This window comes from Phacochoerus africanus, chromosome 2 (assembly GCF_016906955.1).
Source record: "Phacochoerus africanus isolate WHEZ1 chromosome 2, ROS_Pafr_v1, whole genome shotgun sequence".
Lineage (NCBI taxonomy): Eukaryota > Metazoa > Chordata > Mammalia > Artiodactyla > Suidae > Phacochoerus > Phacochoerus africanus.
Genome location: NC_062545.1, coordinates 27,474,709 through 27,486,813, shown reverse-complemented (window position 1 = coordinate 27,486,813; position 12,105 = coordinate 27,474,709). Strand labels below are relative to the sequence as shown.

The 12,105-nt window shown below is 44.2% G+C and overlaps 1 protein-coding gene across 1 annotated transcript in view; it reads right to left on the bottom strand.

The window, feature by feature from the left end:
• Positions 1-12,105, bottom strand: part of MAP3K5 (mitogen-activated protein kinase kinase kinase 5) — a 215,670-nt gene that overhangs the window by 51,966 nt on the left and 151,599 nt on the right. Inside the window, exon 15 of the mRNA XM_047770111.1 lies at positions 3,444-3,577. Coding sequence (XP_047626067.1) covers positions 3,444-3,577 — 134 coding nt within the window. The remainder of the gene's footprint in view (positions 1-3,443; positions 3,578-12,105) is intronic.

Sequence of the window (12,105 nt, the reverse complement as noted above, 5' to 3'; positions counted from 1 at the left end):
AACTACAGAGATGGTTTTAAAAGTGGTTTTCTTCCAAGTACCTACTTCAATTTATCTGATGGTGGGAAGGGAGGTCGTATGGCTAAAGATCAGTGAGTTGGCCACAGCAATTTGCAAATGACAACCCTTTAAAATTTTATATTGCTTAAAAATCTACTCTACTATATGTTATTTAAGAAACTATAGGAATGCTTAACAAAAATTTTAGCATGACAAATTTACATATGTTGCTCTAGGTATTTAATGAATAGTTTCTATCACCACCCCATAAGAATTCATACATACACCTCACGAATTAGCAAAGGGGAAAGTACAAAAATACCATAGAAAACATAAAATTGAATCCATATGCATGGTAAACAGGAAAAGCTGTTTGCTTACCCAATACCTGTTCTTCCCTCTTTTTTTGATTTTGTTTGGAAAAACAATTGGCCAGCTTAAAAGCTGCTGTGTTTCCAGCCTCCTCTGTAGTTAGGGGTGATCATTTTTGGCCAATGAAACAGAGGTGAAAGTATGCTCGACATTTCTGAGAAAATTTGTTTTCCTTTTTCCTGCCTTGGATGGGGGCTGGAGGCAGAGCGGCCGCCTGTCAAAGGATGGAGGCTAAGAATGGAGAGGCAGAAAGAGAGCTGAAGCCAGGGATACTGGTTGCACGGGATGGGGGCTCCTTTTCAGCTCGGGATAATTAGAGAGGCATCCCTGAGGGCTTGAGAATTGAATTGGGACCTAATTGATGAGTATGAGGCAATCCTGCCAAAATCTGGAGACTGAGCCCTGTGGGAGTGCTGGACAGAGAGAGGTCCCTGGGGCTGCCGTGGAGGAGGTGAGGCTGCAGAGGGAGGCAGATGTGTAGGCTAAGGGTTCTGGGTTTTATTCTGGTTACATAAGAAGGGTTTTAAGTCATAGTGACATGATGTGATTTCAACTGAGAAAGATCTCTGTGCCTTCTCTGAGGAGGGATGGAGTCGAGGTGGAGGAAGAGTGAAAGCAGAAACTAGTTATGAAGTAGCTGCGTGGAGATCCCAAGGCTTAGACTGGTGATGAGAAAGAGTGGAAAGATTCAGAAAACGTTAGAGATTGAGACAACAGTAGGACTTATGATGGAATAATGTAGGAGGAATCCAAAGGAATCCCAGTAGCCTGAATAGCTGGATGGATAGAGTAAGTTTTTTTGTTGTTCTTTTTACGGCCTCACCTGCGGTATATGGAAATTCCCAGGCTAGGGGTGGGATTAGAGCTGCAGCTTCCAGCCTATGCCACAGCCATGGCAACACTGGATATGAGCCGCATTGCAACATAGGTTGCAGCTTGCAGATCCTTAACCCACTGAGCAAGGCCAGGGATTGCACACACCCACGTCCTCATGGACACTGTGTCAGGTTCACAACCCACTGAGCCACAACGGGAACTCCAGATGGGGAAATATTAACTGAGACAGGAAATACCACAGGTTAAGTGCATTTGAGGGTAAAAGTCCATGCTTCAGTTTTGGCCATGTTAACCTTGAGGTGTCCTTTAGGCAAGGGGGAGAGGCTGGAGAGGCATGATCCAGGTGGCTCAGGGGAGTGTCCTTTCTGAAGAAAGCTGATTATATGACCGTTCCATCATGGCCCAAAAACATGGACTCAAGGGCAGCCAAAACAAGCCTGTGATCTGGCCCAGCATTAAAGTTTGGCCAAATAATGATTATGGTAACAACAGACTCAATCCAATCCTTTCTCTTGTCGGAGTCTGAATCCACAACACACAGAACATGTATATAATTGACTGTGGGAGTAACTATCTTACAAAGAGAAGCCGTAAAAGAAGCTATGAGGCAGCAAAAATCATGAGATTGAGAGAAGAGAGAATTGTTGTTTGGAGAAACAAACGATAGGATAGAGCACCAAAGCAGAGAGCAACAGATAATCCTGGTCCCGGAGCTGTTCTGCTCTGAACAACTTGTTCCTAAAAGCCGTTCCATTTCCCTCAAGGCCCCATTATGTGTGGTTCAAACCATTTTCTCAAATGTTTCTTCTCTTTATAGCCCCTGGGTATGCTATACCTTTTATAGTCATCCTACAGTTTTTGGAGGTTCTGGTTGGTTGTTTGCTTGTTTGTTTGTTTGTTTGTTTTCCAGTCTTTTTTTCTCTTTGCTTGTCAGTTTTGGGAGTTTCTATGAGCACATCCTCAAGCTCGGAGACTGAAGCCCAGGGATCGCACCCTGAGCTTTGATGGGCAGTGTCCAGCCCATCAAAGGCATTCTTTGTTCTCTTAAAGTGGTTTTCACCTATAGCATCTCTATTTGATTCTTTCTAGAATGTCTGCCTCTCCGCTTCCATTGGCATTTGTTCTTGCATATTGTCTACTTTTCCCATTAGAGCCCTTAGGGTATTAATCACAGTTGTTTTAAATCATCGCGGCCTCCCTGTCACATCTGAATCTGGTTCTAATGCTTGCTCTACCTCTTCAAAAGATATTTTTTGTCTTTGTGTGTCCTTGGGAATTTTTTGTGGAAAGCTGGAATGATGGAGTAGGTTAAAGGGACTCTGCTAATGAGAGCTTGAGTGGTGTGGCGATGAGGTGGGGGGTGTTCTGTGAATCAGTCTCTGTCTTTTAGGGAGCCTGTGCCGCTGGGCCATGAACTTCACAAACGCTTCTCAGTCCCTGCTGAGGTGGAACAGAGTGGCTGGAGTGGGTTGGAGTTGGGCATTTCTCTTCCCCCAGCTTGGTTAGGCTCTAAGGACCCAGAGTGTCAGCTCTGGTAAAATAGTTTCCTTTGAGGGCAGACCTTATTAAGAACAGAACACTCAAGTATATTTCCTAAGAGTTATTTTGCCCCCTATCTCTGCAGGAAGCCTAGGGGAGGGGGATTTTTTTTTTTTTTTTTCTGATATTCTTTCTGAGAGCCTGGTATGGCTTCTGGAGGCAAAACTCACAAAAGCATGGGACTGTCCTATGACTGTGTTTCCATTGTTGAGGACCGTGGTTGGTCCTGTGATGTCGCTTTCCGGATGGCTCTAAGAAGAGTGGCTGATTTCTCAGTTTGTCCAGCTTTCCACTGGTTGTTTAGGATGGAGTACTGATTTCCAGCCTCCTTACATGCCCGACTGGAAACTGGAAACTTTGGTGCAAACCATTTTGATGGTGCCGGTTCTCCGTCTCTCTATATAAAAAAACCAACCACCGTCCAGTGTAACCTGAGCCCAACACACAGGGCTGTTCTCTTTTCTACTCTTGGAAAGTCCTGCCCTTGTTACCTTGGAGATGTCATCCTCCCCCATCCGAGTCTTGCGCTTGAAGCACTGAATAATGCAGCAGCTAAACCCCAGAGGGAGCTAATTCCAGCAATGGAGTTTTCAGACAAGGTTTCATTAATTAGAATATCACCAAAATATTTTAAAAATGACATTAACGACCCAAATACCTTAGAAAAGAGCTTTCATCAGCCACAGTTACTGTACCTGCTATCTCTCTCTGGGATTTCCTTAATGGCGATTCTGACTTGGTTGCTTAGATCACGGCCCGCATAAACTATTCCATAAGTACCTTTTCCTAAAACAACTCTGTCTCCATTTTCATCATATTCATAGTCATACTATAAAAGGAAAAAGGGGGAGAGAGGATTGAAGCATTAGTTGCAGTCCACTTTTTATTTTATTTATTTTGTCCTTTTAGGGCCACACCTATGGCATATGGAAGTTCCTAGGCTAGGGGTCAAATCGGAGCTGTAGCTGCTGGCCTACACCATAGCCACGGCAATGCAAGATCGGAGCTGTATCCTTGACCTACACCACAGATCACAGCAAAGACAGATCCTTAACCCACTGAGCAAGGCCAGGGATCGAACCCACGTCCTCATGGATGCTAGTCAGATTTGTTTCCTCTGAGCCACAACAGGAACTCCCATACTTTAAACATCGACTTTTTCCAAGAGCATTTCCCCTTATTTTATTAAATGGCTTTCACAAGGGAAACAATAAGATGAAGTCCTAAGAAACAGCTTCCAGAACCAAAAAATAGACTCAGTGTAAGCATAGGGTTTTCATGCTTTCACAAGGGTCATGAATGCAGTGGGGACTATATATTTAAATCCATAAAAACGCTTCTTCAAAAGCCCACTGGGATTCTTTGATCCACTGAATCCTATTTTTCATTGATTCAGATGAGTATGATTAGCATCAGTGTCTATCAACGGCTATCACATCTAATTAACTTTTCTTTTGTTTATCAGCTTTTGGTACCATGAAAGTATTTCACACTCTGTCAGGGGAATAAAACCACTGAAAGGCTTTGGGTAAGAGGACAATTCGGAGGTCTGACTAGTTGACGACAATAAAGTAAGGATTATTTGTATTCAGTCCCAATTCCCAATTCCCCAAGATTAAAAAACCCTTTAAAAGTGAAAAATGGAGGGGAAATTTCATTTTTCATGTAAAAAGGAAATATCTACAGCCCTAAACCCCAAACTATCCAGCATGTCGGTCAAATATGAAAAACTGGATGAAATGAAAGGGGTATAATGACATTTGGTAGGGACCTTCTCAGATCTGGAGGTGTCATCCACAAAGGCACATCTTTTGTCCTGGACTTGAACTACAGGATGCAGGGTCATCAAATAATCAAGCCATTTCTGTGTAGAAACCCAATGTAAAACCAATAGGAGGGTACATGAGAACAACCCCCCCTCTTCTGCCTACATTTTGCTGGAGTATAAAACTGTAGTCTCATGGGTAGATTCAACTCACAGAAGGGTTTGCCACTTTAAAGAAAAACTGATTTCTAGCATTCACAAGTCAGCAAATTTAACATTAACACTAATAATCCAAAAGAGGATAATGATCATGTATTTTTTTTTGTCTTTTTGCCTTTTTTAGGGCCGCTCCCACGGCATATAGAGGTTCCCATGCTAGGGGCTGAATTGGAGCTGCAGCTGCCGGCCTACGCCAGAACCATAGCAACTCGGGATCCGAGCAGTGTCTGCAACCTACACCACAGCTCACAGCAATGCCAGATCCTTAACCCACTGAGCAAGGCCAGGGATCGAACCTGCAACCTCATGGTTCCTAGTCGTATTCGTTAACCACTACACCACGACGGGAACTCCAATGATCATGTATTTTTACACTCACAACTTAACCTTAAAACATAGAGAGCTGATAAAATTACAAATAAAAATAGACAAATATAACCCACAACAGGTTTGAACAGAACTCTTTTAGAAACTGCTGTATCTAGCAGACTAATTCAAAGGAGAGACCCTAATGGCACAAATAACAAGTCTGGTACAACATAAACAGAGAGAGTCCTGCATCCAGATACAGCTTCCTTTTATGCACATATGAGAAGTACATAATAATTAATCACATGTTAAGCCACAAATTTCAAGGAACTGATGTCACAAAGACCATAACCTTTGACCACAGATATTAAAAATAAGATAGCCGGGAGTTCCCGTTGTGGCTCAGTAGTTAACAAACCCAACTAGCTTCCAGGAGGACGTGGGTTCAATCCCTGGCCTCGCTCAGTGGGTTAAGGATCTGGCATTGCTGTGGTGTAGGTAGCAGATGAGGCTTGGATCCTGCCTTGCCATGGGTCTGGCCTAGGCTGGCGCTATAGCTCTGATTGGACCCCTAGCCTAGGAACCTCCATATGCTGCAGGTGCAGCCCTAAAATTTTTTTTAAAAAAAGGCTATATAACCCACAAAGGCAGGTAATCAGATCACTCTGAAAACTCTCTGGGGTACACATTCTCAACTTGAGAGACTCCTGCCATTGAGGATGAGGAAGATGTAGGGCATATTGTTACCAGCTCATTTATTGGTTTCCAAACTGTTTCCAAGCCTTGGTAGAAGGCAATCAGGTTGTACATAGACTCTTGGGGAAAACTACGGCCGCTACCATGCCAGGACTAAGTGAGCACTGACTTCCCTAGAATGGACCCTTCTCTGGTGGAGGAAAGAGGTTAAGCTGTGGAAGGGAGGTGTCTACTTCCCTGGTGGCGACATTGTACCCAGTGTTCAGTGGAGTATATGCCTATTTTAGCTGCCTAACATATGGCTGAGGACTATTCTAGACCAGAGGAGAAAACCCTGTATGTTTGTAGGGTCTGGGAATAGGAATCGGGGATCATTTAACAATTTCCCCAGACTAGGAGATAAAACTCTAGCACAGAGGCAGTAAACACAGTCCGAAAATTCCCCCTGAAGGAGCCCAAGTCTCTTCACCCAATTCCTGTGGTTCGGACTTTGGCCATGCTATGCCACATATGCCGAAAATCTACCAGCCAGGACCCAGGCTGGCAGGAGGCAGGACAGGGTCAATCACAAAGAAGCTGGGTCTTTGCCCGTGTGGCCTATCAAAGGAACAGAAACCTATGCACTGAACCTAGCAGTGCCATTGCCTGACATAATGCACTGTAACTTCAACAACAAAAAAATCAGCTTTCAATTATCTGCCTCATTTGACAGTCATAAGCCTGCGTCCTAGCAGAGGTGTATGATTAGCTCCAACTTACAAATGATCAGAAATCACTTCCACTGAAAATATGTCCGAGCAGTGGTTTTTACCCAGCTCATTGGTTTCCAGATTTTCTGTTCCTTCTGCTGCTAATGCTGTAGGAAACTATTCTTTATAAGGTGCACCTTAGTTCTGTTTCCAGACGCCAGTATTGTATAGGTGTTTTGGCTCATTGTCCATATGCACTGAACGGCCACTGGCTTATTCAAGCAGACATACGGGAGACATCTGTCGGCCTCCTTAGACCCCTTTCTTCCCTTTCCCTTACTCCCCACATCAAGTTGATTGCCAAATGCCACCAGGTGGATCCTCACTGCTCTTGCCTCCAGTCAGGCTCTCCTTGCTTCTGTACTAATTCTACAGACTCTGAACCAGCCTCCCTGGCCCCTCCTTTCATCGGCCTCCCTCCCAGCTCATTCTCCATTAAGTGACAGGGAGCTTTCCAAAGTCCAAAGTTCCAAAGTGAGATTTCCCTGCTCACACCACTGCTTCTGCCTTACGGACGCCTTGTCACTTTCAGGATCAAATCCAAATGCCTTAGCTTGACATCCATTCCTGTCAGGACCTATGTCCAGACTTCTATCTCATCAATCTCCTGCCAAAACTCTCATTGAGAGTCCTTGATTCATTGTGCCTTTATGTGCCTATATGTGCATTTTCTACATGGATAATCCTGCCTCATCCTTCAAAACAAGGAAGCTTGCTTGCTTGCTTGCTTTTTAGGGCCACACCCACGGCATAGGCAAGTTCCCAGGCTAGGGGCCCAATCGGAGCTACAGCTGCTGGCCTACACTACAGCCACAGCAACACAGGATTTGAGAAAGGTCTGCGACCTACACCACAGCTCACAGCAATGCTGGATCCTTAACCCACTGAGTGAGGCCAGGGGTCGAACCTGCGTCCTCATGGACACTAGTCAGATTCGTCTCTACTGAGCCATAATGGGAACTCCCAAGGAAGCTTTCTTGAACTATCTGACTCTCAAGAGCTGGGCTAGATTCCGGTCTGATGTTCTTCCCAGGTCTTCTGACTGCCCTCACTCACTCATTTTTCACTCGTCTCTTACCCAGTCTGCACTCTGAGCTTCCTGAGAGCCAGGGCTTTATCTGTAACTGCTCTGTCCCTACTCCCATCTCTGGCTAGTAGAAGGTGCTTAGTGATTATGTGCTTAATTAATCAGGATATAGAAAATTTGATGAGAATCTTTAAAAAAAGATGTCAAAACAAAACCTTTAACATCAGTATCTGTTTATTTTTTTAATTTTTTTTGGTCTTTTTTTTTTTGCTATTTCTTGGGCCGCTCCCGCGGCATATGGAGGTTCCCAGGCTAGGGGTTGAATCAGAGCTGTAGCCACCGGCCTACGCCGGAGCCACAGCAACGCAGGATCCGAGCCGCGTCTGCAACCTACACCACAGCCCACGGCAATGCCGGATCGTCAACCCACTGAGCAAGGCCAGGGACCGAACCTGCAACCTCATGGTTCCTAGTCGGATTCGTTAACCACTGCACCACGACAGGAACTCCAGTATCTGTTTATTTTTGATTAAAAGGAGTTTTGCCACAGGAATACTTATATAGCAGACTGAAGAATATTTAAGCCTCAATGTAACTGCTCAAGCTTCAGTTTCCTTCATGAATGTCAAGCACCAAAAGACTATTCCTTTTTTAAAATTAAGTGCATTTTATTAAGTACAGAAATGGAATCCTGTTAAATGAAGTGGTCATAGTAAAAATCAAAAGCACTTTCAATAAAACTGAAAATTATTCCAATGGGTATTGTTGTTTGGTTTGTTTGTTTCTTTCTTTCTTTCATCTCTTCCTTCTACACTTGTAAAGATGTAAGTTGAAAGGGCAGGTCTGAGAAAAGTGCCCTGACCTACAAGGACAGAGAATTATCTCTGTGATGGTCAGAAAAAGTAGAACAGAGCCTCTGCCAAAAGCCAAGGGAAGGCAGGGTCTGGTAAATGACAGAAATGGAGAAAAAAGAAGGCGAGGATGGGGGGAACAGAGTGTTTTAAAACATAAAAGTAAAATTACACTGCTTATAGAGTTTGCATTCTATTTCCATGGCAATGGGTTGGCAAATCAACTTGTTGCTAAGGGAGACAACTGCATTTTGAAGCAGTGATGGGAATGCTTCTAGAATCAGCTCTCTCTTGTTGCCTGCCCAGAACTGTCTAAACTGGCACTGGGAAGAAAATGAGCGTAGGAGACAATACCGACAAGGCCAAACAACAAAGTGGTGACTCACTTAGTCCTTGCAGCTGTTGAGGGACCCACAGTAAAATAACCACCTTCCAAAAAGCCATGCACCTGCCCTGGTACTTAATTACTTTAGGTGAGTAGTCACCTCAAAGACCCAAGTGGTAGCTTTGTGAATTTTCAGTCCTTATTGCCCTAGTAATATATAAATGCTAAAAACACTCATAACTAGTAAGAACAATAATAGAATACTAAAAATGCTGTAGGTATAATAAGAACAATAATAGAATACTAAAAATGCTGTAGGTATAAATATCTAATTTGATGGTTCTCTCCTCTCTCAGATTTTTACCCAGATTTTCCCTTCTAAAGGAGCCTTCCTTCCCTGGCTTCCTTGTTCAAAATTACACCCTAACTTCCTGAATCCTTCCCTGCTTAATTTTTCTCCTTTACACTGATCATTATCAAAGATATTATATATTTCACTTGCTGTCAATCTCCCACTAGAATGGAGGCTCACTAAAGGCTGAGATTTTCTCTATTTTGTTCTCTGCTGGATCCCCAGCCCCTACGAAGATGCCTTCCACCTAGCAGGTGTCCAATAATTATTTGTTGAGTGAACTGATGAGATTCCACTTGCACCCACTAATACCGTATGAAGATTATTTTATTTTATTTTATTTATTTATTTATTTTTGTCTTTTTGCTATTTCTTGGGCCGCTCCCACGGCACATGGAGGTCCCCAGGCTAGGGGTCTAATCGGAGCTGTAGCCACCAGCCTATGCCAGAGCCACAGCAACGCAGGATCCGAGCCTCGTCTGCAACCTACACCACAGCTCATGGCAACGCCGGATCGTTAACCCACTGAGCAAGGGCAGGGACCGAACCTGGAACCTCATGGTTCCTAGTCGGATTCGTTAACCACTGCGCCACGACGGGAACTCCATGAAGATTATTTTAAACTGAAAACATCTGGGAATTCCCATCATGGCTCAGTGGTTAACGAATCCGACTAGGAACCATGAGGTTGCGGGTTTGATCCCAGGCCTCGCTCAGTGGGTTAAGGATCTGGCGTTGCTGTGAGCTGTGGTGTAGGTTGCAGACGAGGCTCGGATCCCTCGTTGCTGTGGCTCTGGCGTAGGCCGGTGGCTACAGCTCTGATTAAACCCTAGCCTGGGAACCTCCGTATGCTGCAAAAAAAACCCAAAAAACAAACTGAAAACATCTAAATAAGTAACAGCTGCAGGAAACAAACAAACAAACAAACCAGAAAACAAACGAAAAAACCTTATCTAAGCTTCTTTGGCTGATTTAATTAAGCAAAGACTCTTGAAAATACGGCTGCCTTAATCTCCTTTCTGGTAGGTTTAGAACCACTATACCTGGATGAGAAATGACTAAACAAAACCTTTTCAAAACTTTCTGTACTTATTTCTCATTAGTTTCCCACTGTGTTGCTCTCCCTCGAAGTCCTATTACGGACTTTTCTTATCAAGATAAATAGACTCTTAACTCCTGCTGTTCAAGAGTCACTTCTTTGCATGCTACCACATGCAGGAATAAACTTTGTCTTTTCTTCTGTTAATCTGGCTTTTGCCAGTTAATACTCAGGCCTCTAACCATAAGATGCAGAGGAAAAAGCTTTTTTTCTTCTCACAGCAAAATAAATGAATGAGTATCAAACTCATATTCTTATCATGACATCTTTTCTCAGACAGTGCAGTAACCGTGTGTGATCAGTTTCAGATCTGAAATAGCATGTTAGAGAAAAAGAAACCAGTGAGCTACCTGATGACTCCGAATTGATTTGAATGAATTCCAAACCATGATTTATTGTTAACGTTTGTGAGGCAAATCATCAGAAAAAGAAATGGTAAAGGTATTTCATCATGTGGCAGATGTTGCAGTGAAAGAAAAACATTCCTTTTATCTTGCTTGTCCCCACTCATCCCACAAGGAGGCAACTTCCTCTTTATGCGGGCTGGAAACTACCTGTGCAAAGGTTCACAGGGCCAGCTGCCACGATTACCCTAGGCTTGTGTCAGTCATATGCCCATTTTGATAAAATGGTGAGGTAAAAATACACAAAAGAGGAGTTCCCGTCGTGGCTCAGCGGTTAACGAATCCGACTAGGAACCATGAGGTTGCGGGTTTGATCCCTGCCCTTGCTCAGTGGGTGAACGATCTGGCGTTGCCGTGAGCTGTGGTGTAGGTCACAGACGAGGCTTGGCTCTGGTACTGCTGTGACTCTGGTGTAGGCTGGAAGCTACAGCTCCAATTCGACCCCTAGCCTGGGAACCTCCTTGTGCCGAGGGAGCAGCCCAAGAAATGGCAAAAAGTCAAAAAAAAAAAAAAATACACAAAAGAAGGAGGAGGAGTTCCCATTGTGGCTCAGTGGTAATGAACCCAGCTAGTATCCATGAGGATACAGGTTCAATCCCTGGCCTCACTCAATGGGTTAAGGGTCCAGTATTGCCGTGAGCTGTGGTGTAGGTTGCATCTGCGGCTTGGGTCTGGCATTGCCGTGGCTGTGATGTAGGCAGGTAGCTGCAACTCTTGATTCTACCCTAGCCTGGGAACTTCCATATGCCCCAAGTGTGGCCTTATAAAGCAAAAAAAAAAAAAAAAGAGAGAGAGAGAGAGAAGGAGGGAGGGAGAGCGCATATATGTAGGTTTGGGAGAGTAGTGAGGAGGAAGACAACGCATTCTGTATTGAACATCAAAGGACCTCAGTAATTTATGTTTATTTTTCAGAGAACAAAAGAGAGAGAGAGGTGCAGAGAATAGGTGGAGAGTGGCTTGATTATGGTATTCAGCTTGATTATGGTATTCATTCTTTCATTGATTTAACGCTGATTCAACACCTTCAAGCCAGTTTTCCAGCATTTACTCTGCCCCCTCCTCCAATCCATAGCCCCTTCCCCTTGGTTTGAGATACTGTTTAAACAACTCTGGTTTTGTCACTCCCCAGCTCCACACCCTTCTAAGCCTTCTGAATGAAGTTCCCCTTGAGCGCCTGGCACCAGGCAGGACCCTGTGGTTTAAAGGGGAAGAGAGCCACAATCCAGCCTTCGGATGTTAACAGTCTGGGGCAGGCCATGGAATCACAAGGCGAAGATGAGAACCAAGGCAGAGGAGTGGGTAAAATGCTCTAAGAACAGAGAAAAGTGAGAAGGGATGTGGAACACGATTTAAAGTAAAAAAGACATTTGAGTTGGATCTCAACAATTAGGATGCAGTCACCAAGCAGGAAAAGCATGTGGAGCTGCGCATCGGCATGCCAAGCCCAGGAACAGGAAGAGCTTGGCTGGCTGGAATATAGAAAGGAGTTTGGCATTGTTGGACCACGGGGTGAAAGGAAAGGGAAAGTCATGGTCAGAGAGAGAAGAACATTGCATGGTAT